The following is a 20,072-nucleotide window of genomic DNA, read 5'->3' as shown; positions in this document are numbered from 1 at the left end:
GACAAAATCAACTGTTGGGAAAATGTTTGGGGTTTTTTGCGGTGTGTGGAAGATTTCGTGTTGAAAATGACCGGTTGTGTGTTATTGTACCCGTCACAGGACTGGGATATGCTTCTTCATCTTGAACCCAGGGTTTTATATCATAGAAACAGAACAGACAGGAGAGGTGTGACTCACAGTTCTACAGGTAGTTCAGGATTTTCCCTTCTAAGAAACTAAAACATGGATAAACCTCAGATTCATTTATAAGGTCCATAAGGATTTACTGAAAATCCTCATTCTGCGAGGTCTATGTTTAATTTGTGATAATCTGGTGATAATGCAGTGGGATAACGACGTCTTACCCAGACTCTGGGTCTCGTTGGTAGTTCGGCGGACAGGGCGTGTCGATGCACTGGTAGCTGCCTCTCATGTTGAAGCACATTCTGTTTACGCCGCACTGAATATTTTGCTCCAAGCACTCGTCAATGTCTAATCACAGAGAAGTCGATACACATCTGTAACTTAACCTCAATGTTTTTTTTACCTCATTTTCCAAAAAGCATCGTGTTTACCTTGGCATGTTTTGCCATTGGTCATGAGGCGATAGCCATTGGGACACAAACACTTGTGGCTTCCTGGTGTGTTGACACACTCGTGCTGGCACATGTCCCTCTGCTCACACTCATTGATATCTACACATAAAAAAAAAAAAAAAACATACATAATTACATGACATGACAATTTAAAAGACATTTACACTAGACACAATGTACTCTTCATGATAATTATTAACTCAAATTTGTCGTTTAGGAAAAGAAGTTTTTATTGTGCTCGTTAGGTGCTAGATCCCTGAACAATTGTGGCAGTGGTGTGATTTAAAAAAATATATATTTCTGATCAAATGTATGCAGCCCAAACTCTAACCCTGACCCATCACAGACTCTACATTTATTTGTGAGAACTTCACCCTACCAACACTCTCGAATTTTCTTTAATATTATATTTAACGGTTACCTAAAGTAGAAGAGAGCTTCACACCAACATGATCTATAGTGATCTACAGCGCTGGATCGTGATACCACTTCCTCGAGTGTGAGATTTGAACTTTAAGGTCCAACCATTATTCAGGTCTAACATTATTCACTGTCAAGTTTGTAAGAATAATATTTTTAATGGTTCACAGAATCACAAGGTGCTATATACAGGTTTGCTTCCGGGCTTTTTTCTTTGGTCTTGGCTTGGGTGACGCCAAGCAGCAGTAGACTGTTTGGGATAAATGTCCTGCTGCAAAGGTAATGTCAGTTTTAACACTAAAAAAACAAAGAAAGAAATCTATTGTAGCACTCATACAAGCTTGTGTCACCAAGATACAGTGGTTTCCACTGTGTCATAAGCAGCTCAGATTTTTTTTTTTTTTTAAAGATCTTTATAGTTCAGTAATTGCTGTGATGTTCCTGCCATGCGGTCTGCTGTAAATGAAGGATTCGTTAACATATTTAGACAGTGTATCTCCTCAAATTCGAGCTGATATTCTGCACTTTACCTTCTCTGAAGACATGGTTTGACTGCAAAAACGTCTCAGTCCAATTACTATCAGGTGTGTATAATACCAAACTAAGTGCACATGCACAAAACCGCCCTAATTACACCATATTCATGAGCCAGTCAAATATATTTCACTAAACCAGCATGATCGTCTTACTGCAAAGCTCGTGCTGGGTAAGGAGGCGGTTTCACAAAACCTTTAACTTGATTGCATTATAATCGGATACTGGCAATCAAAATGTCCGTGTCTTTCAATGCTGGGGTTGACTTTAAAATGCTCAAACTTTTATTTCTGTTTGAGATGCATGTGAACGGGAAACATGGCTCAAGAAGGTCTGTCATTTTCAGAATTATATATAGTGATGGTTTTCCCAGCCATCATCACACATACTGTATTACCCCCCCATACTACAGGGTGTCCCAAAAGTCTCCATACACAGGGGACATTAACACTTTTTAGCACGTCTTCCAAAATGTTTTATACTTATGAATTTCCATCCATCCATCCATCCATCCATCCATCTTCAACTGCTTACTCCTTTTCAGGGTCGCGGGGGAACCTGGAGCCTATCCCAGGGAGCATCGGGCACAAGGCGGGGTACACCCTGGACAGGGTGCCAGTCCATCGCAGGGCACAATCACATACACACTCACACACCCATTCATACACTACGGACACTTTAGACACGCCAATCAGCCTACCATGCATGTCTTTGGACTGGGGGAGGAAACCGGAGTACCCGGAGGAAACCCCCGCAGCACGGGGAAAACATGCAAATTCCGCACACACATGGCCATGGCGGGAATCAAACCCCGGACCCTGGAGGTGTGAGGCGGACGTGCTAACCATTAAGCCACTGTGCGCCCTACTTATGAATTTATATTATAGATTTTTTTTTCAGATAGGCTTTAAGAACACCCCTGACAAAAGAAGAAGGTATCGAAATCATTCTCAAGGCTGGATCGGGAAGCTGTCACAAGGTTGTGATGAACTTTAACAGGAAACATGGCACGTACACACACACACACACACACACACACACACACACACACACACACACACACGACACAGCTGCCAAACTTAAATTCAAAAAGACTGGAAGTGTTTCCTCCTGATGAAGGAACAACTGACATGGTGCTGGCAAACACAGTCCCCTGTGTATGGAGACTTTTGGGACAGCCTGTAGTCACTAGAAACATCTGTGGCAGTTACCTATGCATTTATCTCCTTCTGAAACAAAGCCAAGAGGGCATGTCTTAGCGGCCCTACGAGAGCGCGAGGGACGAGTGTTGAGCCTGTAGTTCCCCCCGTAAGAGTGGTAGCTCTGAGAGGTCAGACTGTGGTAGCGACGCTGGGAGGAGCTTCGCTCCGGGGAGGACTGTGAGGTGTGGAAACCATATGAGAGGCTTTCGAATCCTGGCAAGTGCTCCAGCCCAGCGCAGGACTTCCCATCTCCCAGCAAGTGGCGGCCAGGAGGGCATGTGCACATGAAGCTACCTGGGCTGTTCACACACTGGTAGGCACAGGGCATCGGCACACGCTCACACTCGTTTATGTCTGCTCTCATAACAAGGAACAGTGCAGAGAGAGAGAGCGAGAGAGAGAGGGAGGGTGGAAGGTATGAAATGTAAAGAGATTAAAGGGAAACATAGAGGTGAATGGAAAGCAGTAAAGAAAATGCACGGAAGAGGGAGGAAAAATGAAAGAGGGCATCAATAACCAACCCATAACTATGTGTGACATGCTAGAATTATGTCTGACAATAATGGTGGGTGGTTCTAGATGTGACATCATATATATATATATATATATATATATATATATATATATATATATATATATATATATATATATATATATATATATATACACATACACACACACACACATACATACGCGCGCACGCACCAATCAGCCATAACATAAAAACCACTTGCCTAATATCGTGTAGGTCCCACTTTTGCTACCAAAGCAGCTCTGAGCCGTCGATGGACTCCACAAGTCCTCTGAAGGTGTGCTGTGGTATCTGGTACCAAGACGTTAGCAGCAGATCCTTTAAGTCCTGTAAGTTGCGAGGTTGGACCTCTATGGATCGGACTTGTTTGTCCAGCACATCCCACAGATGCTCAATTGGATTGAGATCGGGAGAACACCTTGAACCCTTTGTCATGTTCCTCAAACCACTCCTGAGAATTTTTTGCAGTTTGGCATGGCGCAATATCCATTACTCTTCCATTGCTCCGTGGTACAGTTCTGATGCTCACGTAGGTGCTTTTGGAGGTGGACAGGAGTCAGCATGGGCACTTTGACCGGTCTGCGGCCCGGTTACGCAGCCCCATACGCATTGTGTGTTCTGACATCTTTCTATCATAACCAGCATTAAGCTTTTCAGCAATTTGTGCTACAGAAGCTCTTCTCTGAGAACGGACCCTCTGGTCCGTTCCCCGCACACTTCAGTGAGCCTTGGGTTCCCATGACCCTGTCGGGGTCACCGGTTGTCCTTCCTTGGACCTTCCTTCCTTGGTAGGTACTAACTTCTGCATACCAGGAACACCCCGCAAGACCTGCTGTTTTGGACATGCTCTGAACCAGTCGTCTAGCCAACATAATTTGGCCATCTAGATCCGTACACGCTCATTTTTCCTTCTTCCAACACATCAACTTCGAGAACTATTTGTTCACTTGCTGCCTAATAAATATATCCTAACCCCTTGACAGGTGCCTTTATAATAAGATACTCAAATGTTATTCACCCACCATTGGTTTTAATGTTATGGCTGATATATAAATACACACACACACACACACACACTAATATATTATATATTATATATATATATATATATATATACAGTGAGGGAAAAAAGTATTTGATCCCCTGCTGATTTTGTACGTTTGCCCACTGACAAAGAAATGATCAGTCTATAATTTTAATGGTAGTTGTATTTGAACACTGAGAGACAGAATAACAACAAAAAAATCCAGAAAAACGCATGTCAAAAATTTTATAAATTAATTTGCATTTTAATGAGGGAAAAAAGTATTTGACCCCCTCTCAATCAGAGAGATTTCTGGCTCCCAGGTGTCTTTTATACAGGTAACGAGCTGAGATTAGGAGCACACTGTTAAAGGGAGTGCTCCTAATATCAGTTTGTTACCTGTATAAAAGACACCTGTCCACAGAAGCAATCAATCAATCAGATTCCAAACTCTCCACCATGGCCAAGACCAAAGAGCTCTCCAAGGATGTCAGGGACAAGACTGCAGACCTACACAAGTCTGGAATGGGCTACAAGACCATTGCCAAGCAGCTTGGTGAGAAGGGGACAACAGTTGGTGCGATTATTCGCAAATGGAAGAAGCACAAAAGAACTGTCAATCTCCCTCGGCCTGGGGCTACATGCAAGATCTCACCTCGTGGAGTTGCATTGATCATGAGAACAGTGAGGAATCAGCCCAGAACTACACGGGAGGATCTTGTCAATGATCTCAAGGCAGCTGGGACCATAGTCACCAAGAAAACAATTGGTAACACACTACGCCGTGAAGGACTGAAATCCTGCAGCGCGCGCAAGGTCCGCTGCTCAAGAAAGCACATATACATGTCCGTCTGAAGTTTGCCAGTGAACATCTGAATGATTCAGAGGACAACTGGGTGAAAGTGTTGTGGTCAGATGAGACCAAAATGGAGCTCTTTGGCATCAACTCAACTCGCCGTGTTTGGAGGAGGAGGAATGCTGCCTATGACCCCTGGAACACCATCCCCACCGTCAAACATGGAGGTGGAAACATTATGCTTTGGGGGTGTTTTTCTGCTAAGGGGACAGGACAACTTCACCACATCAAAGGGACGATGGACGGGGCCATGTACCGTCAAATCTTGGGTGAAAACCTCCTTCCCTCAGACAGGGCATTGAAAATGGGTCGTGGATGGGTATTCCAGCAGGACAATGACCCAAAACACACAGCCAAGGCAACAAAGGAGTGGCTCAAGAAGAAGCACATTAAGGTCCTGGAGTGGCCTAGCCAGTCTCCAGACCTTAATCCCATAGAAAATCTGTGGAGGGAGCTGAAGGTTCGAGTTGCCAAACGTCAGCCTCGAAACCTTAATGATTTGGAGAAGATCTGCAAAGAGGAGTGGGACAAAATCCCCCCTGAGATGTGTGCAAACCTGGTGGCCAACTACAAGAAACGTCTGACCTCTGTGATTGCCAACAAGGGTTTTTAAACCAAGTACTAAGTCATGTTTTGCAGAGGGGTCAAATACTTATTTCCCTCATTAAAATGCAAATCAATTTATAACATTTTTGACGTGCATTTTTCTGGATTTTTTTGTTGTTATTCTGTCTCTCACTGTTCAAATAAATCTACCATTAAAATTATAGACTGATCATTTCTTTGTCAGTGGGCAAACGTACAAAATCAGCAGGGGATCAAATACTTTTTTCCCTCACTGTATATATATATATATATATATATATATATATATATATATATATATATATATATATATGACTACTGTGTCATTGCTGAGATTTGAACTCAGGCTACATATAACTAGTTCTATGATGTACTATAATTCAACACATTTGAAAACTTATGTTAGCCTGATATTTTGCATTCCATAAATGCTAGAGCAAAGCACAGCACTTAAGGGAAAAGGTCCCAAGCAGGAGTAAAAGCCTAAAAGGTAAAAGGTGACAGGAAGAAGAACAGAGACAGAATTAGAAGTATAAAAAGGAAGTGCTGTTCTTGTTGTGAGAGCAGACTTACCTGTCCGCCATTCCCCTTCACACTGCTTTCATCCAGCTCAACTAAAGTCAGAACTTGTGAACACTGGTTTAGCACTCTCATCCATCTAATCATGAGAATTTGGGCATTTATTAAGGACTCGAAGCAATGCAGTAATTCAAGCAAGCAGGGTGTGTGTGTTTATTAGGGGGTGGAACAAAGTGATGCATATGGATAGAAAATGAGATCGGGGATGCATGTGGACAGAAGGCAACAGCAGAGCAGCCAGGTGATGCTTTATTCATGGGGTTATGGTCGGTAGATTTACATACCAATGCAGGGCAGACCCACACCCTGAGATCGGTAACCCCTGGGGCAGGTGCAGTGATAGCTCCCCCTTGTGTTCTCACAAATCTGGTTGTATCTGCACTGGTGTGTGCCGTCTCGACACTCATCGATGTCTGTGGAGAACATGGCACATCTGAGCGGAGTAAAAGCTTTAAAATTCTTCAAGATTAGTGGAAACTTACAGATAATAATGAACATTTATAAATCAGTATCGAGTGCACGCAAAGAAGCCTAGATTTTGGGTACGCACTAACCTACGCATGTGCCGTTGACTCCTTTGGTCATGCCAGTAGGACAGAGGTCGATGCAGGTGTAGCCTCCACGTGTGTTCTTACACTGCTGGTCTGAACGGCACACTCTCTGCCTGCACTCGTTAATGTCTGTGGGGGTGGAACATATTTTTTAGTCAGACTGTTGTAGTGGTGTAGTCAGATTGGGAAGGAGGAAGGCTGGGTTGAGGTCTGTTGTTCTGTTTCATCTCTTTGAATCCCATCCAAAGTAATGACATGCAAACGAGTAAATCAATACTACCCCGATGTTTTTCCCTTGCTTTTTCACGACTGCTTTTATGGTGTATTCATGAATGCTAACTTGTACTAGCATACTATGATGTTTTTGTAGAGCTGAGGTTGGTAATATAATAGAATCGGTGATAAAACGGGTTTCTGGATTGCATGCAATGCCTTTTTTTTTTATTATTGCAAAAGCCTAGTTCCAGGTAAATATACCTGTAGTTTTGTTTTTTTTGCAAACACTGAGTCATCATACGTCACTTCGTGAATTTGTTAGAAAGTCTTGGCAGCTAGAGTTTTCTAGTGCGTGACTGACCGATGCAGCGGCGGTTCCTGAGCTGGAAGCCTGGCTCACAGGCACAGCGGAAGCTGCCAATGGTGTTGAGACAATGCTGGTGGCATGGGTTGGACTCCTGACACTCATTTATATCTGTCCCAAAAAAAAAACAAAAAGTGCCATTCTAAGTAAACATATCGCCAACACATTACATTAAATAAAGACTTGTTACGTTGAGAACGTTATAATTCCAGAGCGGTCATAAGAGAGTCGTTAAAAAAGGCCCTCGTTTTCCTTTGTACAGGTATTGGTTAACAAGTGAGAGCGTGTAACTATCTGAGGATTATATTAAAGAACAATAAACCTGAACAGCTCAAGCCGTCTGCTGTTCTCCTGAAACCCCGGCCACAACGCATCACACAACGGTAAGCACCGATAGTGTTTTCGCACTCTTGTCCATCATGACACATGACGTCCAGTGAGCATTCATCAATATCTAAAGAAGAAACGTAAAATGTAAAATGATCACCATCCATCCATCCATCCAAATAAAATAAAGTGTAATGAATAATTAACATTACGTTACGACTACAGTTAAGTTCTAAGAGTAACATGGCATCTATGTGTGCTATTGGTTTGTGTGTGCACAGCTGGTACCCTGGCATGTCCTGCCATCAGCAGATATTGTGAGTCCTCTAGGGCAGGAGCAGTAGTACGTGCCTACAGCGTTATGGCAAGCGTGGGAGCATGGGCTGCCTTCCTCGCACTCGTTCTCATCTTCATCACAGCAGAAAGAAACAGATCATGTTCTCTCTCTTAATCACAAGCAGCCCAGTAAGAGAGACATTATATGTATATCGTACAGTTATGTCCCACGTTACGTCCCAAGTGTTCTAAATGTCAGCTAGATTCTACAGTCACATCCAGGTTATGCCCTCTTGTTAAAAATCAGCCTAATATTGACTGAACGTTGGTTTTTCCCCCTGAATGCGAGAATAGTGATTCTCCTCGTTGAATAAAATAAAATACTGCCTGTGTGTATAATGTACCAGCACAGTAGGGTCCAGCTGGGTCCAGCACGAAGCCACTGGGACACTGGTTGCTACGCTCACCTGCAAATAAGGAGAATGGCATTCAATGCATATACAGACACTCACTCACTCACTTGACCTTTTTATTAGGAACACCTGTACACCTGCACAAACTGACTGATGTGTTCTGGAGATTTAGACTGATGTAAAAAAGAAAAGAAAAAAAAAAGAAAAGAAATGGTGGATGCGATACAAAATGTTTTAGTCATTACTGTAATTATCTACTAATATATATATTGGTAAATATTATTAAAACGTATGTGGAAAATCCCAGGAGATCAGCAGTTTCTGAAATACTCAAACCAGCCCGTCTGGCACGAATGACCGTGCCATATCACATGATTTCCACCATTCTGAATAAAGTGGACTAAATAACTAAAACTCTTCACCTGTATCCGCATGATAGAATGCGTTGAGCTTCTGCCGCATGATTGGCCGATTAGATAATTGCATGAATATACAGGTGATCCTAATAAAAGTGGTTGGTGCGTGTATACGGAGTGCATCAGTTACAAAGCAGTGGCTGCCTGCAGCTGTATTCGTGAAAACGAAGTAAGTGAGCCTCACCCTTGGAAATGCTGGCATAGATTGTGAACTCCAGCATCTCCTCTAGAGGACGGTATTGAGCGCTGATGGAAGAAGCATGCAACGTCTGCACCAGGTAAGGCATCTTTCCTCTGGATGGCTCGTATAAAATGGTATGGTTCCAGGAATAGGGCACGCTCACCTTGTCTACACTGAACATACGTGTAGACAAAGCATATAGCTGCCCAGGGCCTGTCTGGATGTAATCCTCTGTGTAGTCCTGGTGGCAGAAAAAAAACACATATTTACATAAATAAAGTCCACTAAGACTGTGCACCAGAGGTCTCCATAGAGCTAGTGGAAGACTTACTGAAGTAATGTGGAAGTAATAATAAAAACACCTCAATTCAATGTATTAATTAATTAATTAATTGTCAGCTAAGTGGCATTCACGAGCATGTTTAGAGTTTTAAATCAGTGAGTTTAGTTGTGTGGAGCGTCTACCTTGAGGCCAATATCTGCATTGGAGGGCAGTTGGAGGATGTGTCCGTTCACTACGATGTCCAGCAGCAGAGCACCATCCGTGTCTAAGCCCCGTGCCACATGGGTCATCCTGAGGATCTCCCCTTAAGCAAAACGCACAAGCACGTGAACTTCTCAACGTCTAGAAAAGTGTTCTGAAGAACACGTTAGGTTTTTTTTTTGTCTGCTGATTTGTTTCTCGAACAGTTTTAATATCTGTATCTTTATCTGTCAAACCATAGGTGTTCAGATGTACTGTACTGCGTGATGAGTTTTAAAAAAACGATTTCTTTCCATGGTTAGAAAGGAAAGAAACCGTACGAGATGCAGCTGCGTAGGCGATTGTAACTGAGCCTAAAGCTTTCAGAATTGTCATTGTGTCAATTGTGAAATGTCAGAATTATTCCGCTCCGGAATCTCTCGGAGGTGAACCGACACTGCGATTCGAGCACCGGTCCTGATTGCTTTCACCTGTCGCAAACTCCACTTGGGTCTCTCGTCTGAAGATGCCGTCTGTAAGGGTGTAACCGTTGACGGCCTCGCCGATCTCCCGTGCTGTGGTCCAGTAGATGGGATTCAGGACAGAGATCAGTTTCCTCATACCGGGGCCTGGAAAGAATGACATCGCATTAAACCAGACAACGACTCGATGCGTTTACGATGTGTCTACTTGTCTACTGCTTGAGACGCGAGTGTCCTGATAATAGGCGTTTCAAGTGTTTCAATTCTCTGTATTTTAGTATCAATATTCATGACTTAATATCCTGAAAAAGCCTGTGACTGACCCAGGCTCCTGGGTATGTTGGTGATAGTAGCGTGGATCACTCTGCCCCCTGAAGGGCTGTTGAAGATCGTCGCGTTGAGAAAGGCTATGCCAAACTCCACGCCATTAATGGTGCCAATGATACTACCTCTGGCCTTCTGAGGACCACCTGAACAAGCAAAGTAGCATGTAACATAATGCCATAGTCACGTGCGCATGTAAACACACACTTCAAAAACTGTGAGCTCTTCGATTTGTAGAACTGAAATGCAACAAGTAGGCTTTTTTTTTTTTTTTTACCTGGACATGGCTGGATGTTGCACCTAGAAAGTTGGGTGGAGTCTCCTGGGCAAGGCCGGCCCTTGTTGGTAGGAGCTGGACTGTTACAAAAACGTACCCTTGTGCGTTCGCCGATACCACAGGAGGCTGAACACTCACCCCATGGCTGCCATGGACTCCAGTTACCATCCACTAACATGACCACAAACAGTTAGTTAACAAGTGCACGAAAAAAATGTTTTAAAAACATCCCCTAAATGTAGTCGATCAGCCGTAACCTTTTCGTCACCTGAAAGTCAGACAAAATGACAATATGTGTAATTATGTGTAAATAAAACATTAGGAGCAGTAGTCCTTAAGCCAGTTCTTTAGTATCACTCCATGCAAACAGACTCAGAAACAGAAACAGAAGCTTACTCCAGCTCTGTGACACTATATTATTCTCCATCTGTCCCTCTACAAGAAAAGTTTGGACACCCCAGGTTTATTCCATCATGCCATTGAGGTAGTAACAATGCAGACTGATACGGTCTGTTGATCTATGCCAAATATGTCTAATGAGGCGACCTCTGTGTCGTTTTTCTGTTACTTTACTGTCCAAGTGAGAGACTGTGAGATACAAGGCGTGTCTAGTAGTTTGTGTTTAAAGGTTTTACCAGGGCAGCTCAACGTGCTGCATTTCTGGATCTCCGTGTCAGTTCCGGCACATGATCGACCCCCATTGGCCGGTCGGGGATTGTCACACGTTCTGTAACGCCGCATTTGGCCTCCGTTGCAGGTCCGGCTGCAGCTGCCCCAGGTGCTCCAGGGGCCCCAGTTACCGTGAACTGTCGGAGGTAACAGAAGTACAGTTTTCTGTTGTTCTGTTCATGTTTGTTGAATGTTTGCATTTGAGAGACAAGCTGTGTGTATTTGACGTGTGTATTTAAGTGAAAGCTCACTAGGGCACGGTTCACTGTTGCAGAAGTCAATGTGGACATCATTGCCTTCGCACTGCCTTCCTCCATGTTTAGGGCCGGGGCTTGCACAGAGGCGTGTCCTTTGTCTGGTTCCACCTCCGCAGGAAACGCTACAGGCGCCCCAGCTCACCCAAGATGACCACTTTCCATCCACTGCAAACCAGCGCCAGTTGCGCAATCATTAAAACGCACCGCTAGATCACGTTTTTTGCATGTTATAGTTTATTCCATCCCAAACACCCCAAAGGCTCAGATACTGAAATCCCATTTGTGTCTACCAAATGGAAGCTAGGGTACTAGCGTCTCAGTAGACAAAGAGTGTTTTCAGCTTTCATGGTATAGAACTTGTGTAGCCATGATCCAAGGCCAACAAAAAATAATCATTTCGAAGTATATAATTTTTAATGGTAAGAAGTGACATGTTCGGTGGAATTCTAACGCCTGCACTTTTTGCTATGTTGAGACTCCCCAGATTCAGTCTTTCTAACTTTTTCCTGCTTGTTCTTACCAGGGCAGTTCCTCTCTGTGCACACTTGAGTTTGTGTGTCTGCTCCACTGCATGGTGGTCCACCAAAAGATGGTGGGGGGTTGTTGCACAGCCGGACTCTCGTCTGCATGCCTTTACCACATGTTTCACTGCAAGGGCTCCACTGCAGCCAGGAGGCCCAGTTCCCAGCCACTACGAGTTAGACACAGCCAGCATATTAACATCTAAAACAACTCAAGGCTATGAAGGTGTCAAACCACAGTTATATGGTATTATACGGGTATAGAGATCATTATTTTGCACTCTGTAGTGCACTTATCTAGGGAGTAGACAGCTATTTGGAATTCAGCCAAACTTGGAAAAAAAAACCCCAAGGATTTTATGACATGTAGCAGCAGGAAGACGCACTAAAGTCTGCTCACCAGGACAGGGTCTGATACTGCACATGATGACCTCCACGGCTCGGCCCTCACAGGCCCTGCCTCCGTGTTGGGCTGGAGGCTTGCTGCAGGTTCGTACCCTCGTCCTGTTCCCTTGACCACATGTACGAGAGCACTCCTCCCACTCTGTCCACTCTGACCACTGACCATCCACTACACACACACACACACACACACACACACACACACACACACACACACACACACACAGGGTCAAATATTAATTCATTCATGAGCCTTGGTGAGGTACAAATTGCTGAAAACTAAACACTAGATCTTAAAGGTCTAAAGGTGAAGATAAAGACATTGACTAACCTGGGCAGGGTTTGCCTTGGCAGCCACGGGTCTCAGAGTCTGAGCCTGAGCAGTGGTGGCCGCCGTTGGCAGGCTGGGGGTTGTTGCACCGTCTCAGCCTTTTTTGTATTCCTGTCCCACAAGACACACTGCAGGCACCCCACTCCATCCACTTTGAGAAGCCTCCGTGAACTGCCGCGCATAAAACACGTATACAAGTGGACAATTGGAATCATATGATTCGAAACTGTAACTTAAAATAAGTCGATTACAACACACGCAGTAACCGATCAGCTTTCTTACCGCGCACTGTGAGGGCCGCGCGCACTAGCGCCGAGCCCATCAGGTTGCGGGCGACGCACTCGTACTCGGCAGTGTCCTCTTTCTGAGCGCTGCTGAGCCGCAGCGAGCCGTTGGATAGAGTGGTGATGCGGTCGCCGGCCAGAACTGGGTGTCCTTGGCGGGCCCATTCGATGACGGGTGTGGGCTCGCCCTGTGCCTGGCAGTTTAACACCACGATGGAGCCTGAATCCACCACTGTGTTCATGGGTTCCACCGTAAAAATCGGAGAACCTGATGAAGTAGACAGCCGTTAGTTTAGGATTTTAAAAAAAGGTGAAATGCCGGGTTCCACCGTAAAGATTAGAGAACCTGATGAAGTAGACAGCCATTAGTTTAGGATTAAAAAAAAAGGTGAAATGTTTTTACTGTGTAAGGTGAGAGTGACAGTCCTTTCCACGACCCCGGCGTCATTCGTAGCTACGCACACGTAGCTACCGGCGTCCTCGCTCTGAGAAAAAAGTCACAAAAAGTCGTTTGTAAAAGTCGGAGACTGTAAGAGACCGCTTAAGAAATTTTTGATCAACGACTATTCTGTAGTACGCAGCTAAATAGAAAAAAAAAAAGTGCATTGTGCAAGTGTAAAAGGGAATTGGAACCGAGTTACAGTACCACGGTGCCATAGATTGCCAGAGAGCCGTTGTCTAGCTGGCGGATGCGGTTGCTGGTGCGCACGTTAATGCCCTTCTTGCTCCACTGGATGGTAGGCAGAGGGTCTCCCCGTACTTCACAGTTCAGGATGGCATTCCCACCCAGAGGCTCGATATGGTTTGAATGGACGTCTCCGTCTATTATAGGAGGCTCTGGAGGACCACAAAAAGCAGGACATATATGCAGGATTCGTATTCAAACTGCAGAGCGTAAACTGGTCTGTACATCCCTTTTACACCTATAATAGAAAACATCTACTCTTTGTAGAGACTGTAGGATGTTTTCTGGAACATGTACAGGTACAGTATTGTGTGTGTACGATATATTCATAGACACTGAAAGCGACCCGGCACGGTTAGGCACCTTTGACGTAGACAAAACCCAAAGATTTGATGGAGCCCACTCGGTTCTCTGCGACACAGGAGTATGTGCCTGCGTCGTCCTTACTCACGCGCTCGATCACCAGCTCGCTCTGGCCATTCGCGTGGTTATAATGAACTAGAAACAGAAACAAGGCACAAGGAAGTGCTTCAGTAAACTCTTCAGTCATGGTAATATTGCAAGAATATAACTGAAGTTATATAGCTGTTGGGAGTAAAGGTCTTTTTGAAAAAGAAAAAAAAAAAAAAAAAGATTCCTGAAAAGAACTGATTCGTTCAGTAGAGTATAAAAGCCACTCCCTCCTCACCAGGGATGATATTATTGTTGAAAGCCCAAGTGATTTTGGGTGGAGGAATGCCTGTGGCTCCGCAGGCCAGTAAGAGGCGCTCTCCCTTGTTGAGAGCCCTATCTCCCAGGATGTCAGTGAATGCTGGGTGTGTGTGCACAGACAGATCGATCGTCTGACTGTCCTGCCCTACGGTGTTAGTGGCCACACACGTGTAACTCCCAGCATCCTCGGGCTGTGTGCCGAAAGAAAAAAAAACACGTCAATCTTGATTCGTTGGAGGTCTTAATAACTCGATGGCTCGATTCTCTGACCTGAGCGTTTTCTATCACCAGTTCCCCGGACGACAGGACGGTGTAAGCGCCTGTCGTGTCCGTCAAAGTGATGCCGTCTTTCTCCCAGCTCGAGATGGGCTGAGGCACTCCTTCAGCCGCACAGGACAACAGCGCCCGTGTATTCTGCACCACCCACAGCTCCGGATCACTTCTGCGGATGGTGGGAGGGACTGGGAGGGAAACGTGGAATACGTTAGTTCTTTTATTTTATTATATCATTTCATCCTCTCATTCAGTTAAAGAATCAGTTTGGAATTCTTAGCTATCGGTGATGTAAACGCCAGTGAAAACACCAACACGTCTACCCCTTTTGTCCTCAACGGGACTCGTTTCCTCCTAGTCAAACAGGACATGCTTCAGCAACAACTCGTCCAGCCAGCCACTCTCTCATTCCCTCTCTCTCTCTCTCGGTGTGTGTGACTCACTCTGCACTGTGACGGTCATCTCCAGGCTGAGGCTTCCAGCCACGTTGGCTGCAGTGCAGGTGTATACGCCCGTGTCTCCTGGCTGGGCGAAAACGATATGCAGAGAACCGGAGCTGAGGACACGCCGACGTACAGAATCCAACAGCGGCTTCCCGTCTTTGAACCAGCTGACCGACGGGGTCGGGTATCCCTCGGTCTCGCACCGCAGAGTCACCGATCCATCCACGGCCACAGTGTAGGACTTAGTACTTGAACTGATCGCTGGAGGTACTATGAAAATAAAAGGGTTACTCTAAACGCAAGATCATGATTCTGTAAAAACGTCTGAAAAGATGTTCCAGATGAATTACACTGGTGATTATTATTCGATACACCCATCTTACCTTGCACCCTGAGTTTTGTCTTGCCCAGAGCTGTGCCTGCTGGATTCTGGGCCACACACATGTAGGTACCGGCGTCTTCCACTTTGGCGTGTGAAATCTGCAGACCGCCGTTGGGCAGAACAGTGAAATCACTTCCTAGTGATGGAACGTGAGAAGCAAGAAATGGGTTTTGAATACGTTTAGCATGCGTCAAGAACGAAAACTATAAAGCATTAAACTAATCCTGAGAAAGATCATGCTGTCTGGTCCTCGACGAGCTCTTATGATCAGATTCGATTATCTGGCTATATACAAGAAGAAGCAGCTCTAACCGCTGGTGACGATGTTGATGCCTTCTTTTTGCCAAGTGATGGTGGGGCGCGGGGTGCCCGCGGCACGACACGGCAGGGTCACGTGGCTGTTCAGGATCACATCCAGAGTTAATGGGTGAGCTTGGATCACTGGTGGCTCTAGTAGACGTCAAAAAAGAAAAAAAAAGAAAAAGACAAACAGCTGATGACGTTTCATTAGTAGATCACTCAGGCGTGTATATATAGAATATAACGAAAGATGGGAAGATCGAAGAGTCATGAGACTGCTTAAAATATCGATCCTACAGAGCTGTAAGAACAGTAGCCGTTTGTGTACCCTGCACGATGACCTGTACGTGGCGATGAGCCGATCCTGCGGCGTTCTTCGCGACACACGAGTAACGGCCGGAGTGACTCAATTCTGCAGCAGCGATCTCAAACGCACCTGAGAGTGCACGCAAAAATAGAAAACGTGTCAAATCGGATTTTTATTTTTGCAATCTGCCCTCTTCCGCATACACGAGCTTGCAGAGACCAATGATTGGCTAGTGTCGATGTGATTCGCAGGGTTTTGCTGTCAGTCAATCACCCTTGCGCCCTTGTTTTTCCTGCACCACTCAGGACTCAATATTAACCCTTTAAAAGTTGAAATCGTTCATTTCTATAATTCTATACAAATGCTATACAAAGAAAAACTCACCAGAGGGCAGTATCTTGTAGCCCTCTCCGTCTTTGTCCAGTCGCACCCCGTCTTTGCTCCAGTGTAGGACAGGAGCGGGGAATCCAGATGCAGTGCAGCTGATGACCACCGGGGACAGTCTGCTCACCAACAACTCTGTAGCCTCATCGGCAATGGAAGGCGGCACTGCAGCACAAACACGCTCGTTAACCTTGTACAATACCGCAGCGCTGTCGGAAATTTCCTATTACAGAAGCTTTGACTTGTTCTGACCAGTTATCCTTATCATTTATCATATAAACAGATAAAAAAAAAAAAACGTGTGTGAATGTTTATAGCGAAGGTTCTGTGAGGAGACATTTATTTGTTTATTTAAACTTCTTCAGGACAGAGAGATGTGCAGTTTCATGGTCAACAAGCTTCAGTTCATCATACAGTTCAGTGTTTTCCTATAAACAGCACACCCTGTAAGTAATCGTCACGTTTAGTCAAAGTACGGCGGGTGCTCACCGTGCACCGTGAGCCGGATTGCTCGGCTGTCCTGGCCTGCTTCGTTGGACACCACGCACTCGTACAGTGCTGCATCGTGTACTGCTGGTGCGATGATGACCAGAGATCCGGATGACAGCTGCCTATTAATCACAAACAAAACAATACACATTGAACCAAACGTTTAGAGATATAAATTAGAACTTCGTGCACATGTCAAGTTCGCACATATCAAGTATATCCTTGAGGACTCGGTGAAAGAGGCAATAAAAGAGGAGAAAACCTGGCTGAACCTGTACATATTCTGGTTCTGGTCTGTGTTGAGAGGGCGAGCGTCTTTGGTCCACGTGACTGTAGGTTTGGGGATGCCCGTGGCCTCACAGGACAGAGTGGTCTGGATGTTTACGGTCACCGTGACGTTAGTTGGACCCTCAGCGATTGATGGGGGCACTGCGGATTAAAACGATAAAATGGCAGGAACGATCGTTTGCACGTATTCGTATGGATCTGTTTAATCCGCTTCAACCTCGCAGGGTTTATAGCGCAGTGAACAAATCCAAACGCCGTAACTGTGTCTTTTCAATCTCATGGAAACGCATAAGGAAACCATTAGCGTATCGCTGTGCCAAAACTCATAAAGGGCCAGCTTTTATCCACTTCCTACAGGATTGCTGAAAGAATTTTGACAATGTTCCTAACCCCAAAAAAATAATAAAAAAAATAATTCACTGCACAGAGAACGTGTTGACAATTTGATATCGATGAATATTATTATTATTATTATTATTACTACAGTGGAAGCTTAATGCACTCACCGTACACTTGCAGATCCACTCTCCTGCGCTGGGTGCCTGCCTGGTTAGTGGCCATGCACAAGTAATGGCCCGTGTCGGACAGCTGGGCGGAGCGGATATGGAGAGAGCCGTCCTCGGCAACAATATACCTGTCCGGGTAAGAGAGCTAGCCGTTATCCGGCTGAACTGAGCTAACCCGGAGTGATGTGGAACGTATCTATAGTAAGAGTATGCTGCAAACCTGGCGTCGTTTCCAGCAAGGACGGAGCCGTGTTTCCTCCAGGTGACACGTGGAGCAGGAACCCCACTAACAACGCACTCCAAAACCACTGGCGCACTGACGTGAACAGAAACGGCCTGAGGACCTTCCTTTATACTGGGTGCAACTGCGGGTAAATACACACACATTTACTGTACAGTACATAAAGGTACTTAACTGCAACAATGATAGCAAGACAAAGTACCTTACAGAAATGCATTAATCATTCATTGGATTATTTCAAATTTACTCCTCACAGTGTATATTTTGCCCAGAAGAATGAATAAATACGGTTTGTTTTTTTGTTTTGTTTTTTTAAATCAGACCTACGAACAAGTGTGTAAAATAATAGACGTAACAGAAGTCCGTCCTTCAAACGCTGAGAAGAGGAAAAAAAAAATCACTTCAAGTCATAGGCAACAAACACATCAGTAACTGACTCAATCTCAGGACGAATCATTCATACCATTCGTACAACATGGTTTTGTGATTGTAATTGTGTTGTTAAATTGTATTATAAATGTTGTTTTTCTAATTGTTACAAAAGATTCTGACGCACATCCACATTAAATCAAAGGGTTCAAGAATATCCGACAGTTTGTATACGTGCTTAACTCGCGCATTATGATTACTTCTCACCGTTTACACTGAGGTCGAAATGACGTCTGGTCTCCCCAGCGACGTTGCTAGCCGTGCACGTGTAGCGACCGGTGTCTCCTAGCTCTGCGTTATTGATCTGCAGATAGCGACCGCTGGATAGCACACGCACGCGTGGAGATGCCTGAAATAAAGATTTTTTTTTTAAATGTAGTGTATATTACTCAAGCTTGTCTACCAGTGCTGTTTGATCTGAATACATTCATACTGCGTATACCTTCAGAGGAGCTCCATCTTTGAGCCAGGACAGGGTGGGGGGTGGTACAGCATCGGATCGGCACTCCAAGGTTACCTGCCTGTTCTGAAGCACTGATACGTCCTGGACACCGCTCTCACCAGCAATGTTGGGTGGAACTATGGATACAAAACTTAGATTCATGAGAATGTCTTTGTGATTACAATACCTGCCCAATACTATTATAATGAACTTACCGTGGACTCTAACCAGGAACTCTTTGTCATCGTCTCCAGCAGGGCTCGTTGCCAAACAGCTGTATCTTCCAGTGTCCTCGACCTTCACATGTTTCAGGCAACAGAGTGTGTCAGATTCACATGTTCATGATATGGGAGGAGTATGCATTAATTTAATAATAATAATAATAATAATAATAATAATAATAATAATAAAGGCTGTTGAATGCTAGATTCTGATTGGTCAGAAGGTCTTAACCCACCTGCAAGGATTATACACATGTACAGTATAAATGTCAATACAGTTAGGTTTCCTGTAAGGATAAGTTTAGCATTTTTGGAAGGAGTCTCCAGTGTCAGTGGTTTGTAACAGTCAGAGGTAACGTATCTGCCTGTATCAGACCACCCTAGTCACTGATTATTTTCCTGTAACAGCATGCCCCTGCTTTTTCCCCCCTTACTTAAACATTTGCTTGTATGGGAATTCAAGAAATTTAAATATCTCGCGTCTCTTCCTTTCTTCTTGTATGAATGACATCTTCGGCTTAATTGTCTGTTTGAAATCTGATCTGTATTTGACTCTCTTTTATGCATCACAACACTAATTTGAAGTAAAAATAAAAAACCCCATAGTGAGCTTCACGACTGCTGATTTAGCGGTCAATGACTGACCTGTGCAGAGGCGATCCGGAGCACTTCACCTCCGCGGAGGACGCTCGGGCTGTCCATCTGAGGTAGCGGCCGGCCGTCCTTTACCCAGGTCAGCGTGGGTGCGGGGATTCCCTCTGCCTCGCAAACGAGCTCGAGGGCGTGGTTCACCACCACGGACACTTCAGTGGGGAATCCTGAACCGTTTATGCGTGGGGGGTCTGATACATGGGCAAAGAAAAGATGTAATAACGGCCAAAACAAAAAACACAAACTAGCATATTTATTA

General features: G+C 44.7%; 1 protein-coding gene across 2 annotated transcripts in view; it reads right to left on the bottom strand.

Moving 5' to 3' along the window:
• hmcn1 (hemicentin 1) overlaps positions 1 to 20,072 on the bottom strand; it is a 105,251-nt gene that overhangs the window by 2,625 nt on the left and 82,554 nt on the right. Inside the window, exons 69-106 of one of the 2 annotated variants that reach the window (XM_053644977.1) lie at positions 19,808 to 20,004; positions 19,157 to 19,238; positions 18,942 to 19,078; positions 18,707 to 18,848; positions 18,050 to 18,194; positions 17,830 to 17,957; positions 17,308 to 17,464; positions 17,036 to 17,157; positions 16,547 to 16,711; positions 16,184 to 16,291; positions 15,868 to 16,005; positions 15,557 to 15,691; positions 15,174 to 15,443; positions 14,728 to 14,918; positions 14,435 to 14,648; positions 14,110 to 14,244; positions 13,708 to 13,898; positions 13,465 to 13,546; positions 13,060 to 13,329; positions 12,778 to 12,948; positions 12,445 to 12,615; positions 12,044 to 12,214; positions 11,518 to 11,688; positions 11,233 to 11,403; positions 10,598 to 10,768; positions 10,320 to 10,466; positions 10,006 to 10,143; positions 9,517 to 9,638; positions 9,055 to 9,292; positions 8,446 to 8,508; positions 8,054 to 8,173; positions 7,761 to 7,892; positions 7,436 to 7,549; positions 6,862 to 6,987; positions 6,592 to 6,720; positions 2,741 to 3,085; positions 555 to 674; positions 345 to 471 (exon numbers count right to left, since the gene is read on the bottom strand). In XM_053644977.1, the coding sequence (XP_053500952.1) occupies positions 345 to 471; positions 555 to 674; positions 2,741 to 3,085; positions 6,592 to 6,720; positions 6,862 to 6,987; positions 7,436 to 7,549; positions 7,761 to 7,892; positions 8,054 to 8,173; positions 8,446 to 8,508; positions 9,055 to 9,292; positions 9,517 to 9,638; positions 10,006 to 10,143; positions 10,320 to 10,466; positions 10,598 to 10,768; positions 11,233 to 11,403; positions 11,518 to 11,688; positions 12,044 to 12,214; positions 12,445 to 12,615; positions 12,778 to 12,948; positions 13,060 to 13,329; positions 13,465 to 13,546; positions 13,708 to 13,898; positions 14,110 to 14,244; positions 14,435 to 14,648; positions 14,728 to 14,918; positions 15,174 to 15,443; positions 15,557 to 15,691; positions 15,868 to 16,005; positions 16,184 to 16,291; positions 16,547 to 16,711; positions 17,036 to 17,157; positions 17,308 to 17,464; positions 17,830 to 17,957; positions 18,050 to 18,194; positions 18,707 to 18,848; positions 18,942 to 19,078; positions 19,157 to 19,238; positions 19,808 to 20,004 (5,956 nt within the window). The remainder of the gene's footprint in view (positions 1 to 344; positions 472 to 554; positions 675 to 2,740; positions 3,086 to 6,591; positions 6,721 to 6,861; positions 6,988 to 7,435; positions 7,550 to 7,760; positions 7,893 to 8,053; positions 8,174 to 8,445; positions 8,509 to 9,054; positions 9,293 to 9,516; positions 9,639 to 10,005; positions 10,144 to 10,319; positions 10,467 to 10,597; positions 10,769 to 11,232; positions 11,404 to 11,517; positions 11,689 to 12,043; positions 12,215 to 12,444; positions 12,616 to 12,777; positions 12,949 to 13,059; positions 13,330 to 13,464; positions 13,547 to 13,707; positions 13,899 to 14,109; positions 14,245 to 14,434; positions 14,649 to 14,727; positions 14,919 to 15,173; positions 15,444 to 15,556; positions 15,692 to 15,867; positions 16,006 to 16,183; positions 16,292 to 16,546; positions 16,712 to 17,035; positions 17,158 to 17,307; positions 17,465 to 17,829; positions 17,958 to 18,049; positions 18,195 to 18,706; positions 18,849 to 18,941; positions 19,079 to 19,156; positions 19,239 to 19,807; positions 20,005 to 20,072) is intronic. The other variant, XM_053644987.1, reaches the window with a different exon arrangement.

Source organism: Ictalurus furcatus, chromosome 2, assembly GCF_023375685.1.
Source record: "Ictalurus furcatus strain D&B chromosome 2, Billie_1.0, whole genome shotgun sequence".
Classification (NCBI taxonomy): Eukaryota; Metazoa; Chordata; class Actinopteri; order Siluriformes; family Ictaluridae; genus Ictalurus; species Ictalurus furcatus.
This window is presented reverse-complemented; position numbering and strand designations above follow the sequence as displayed.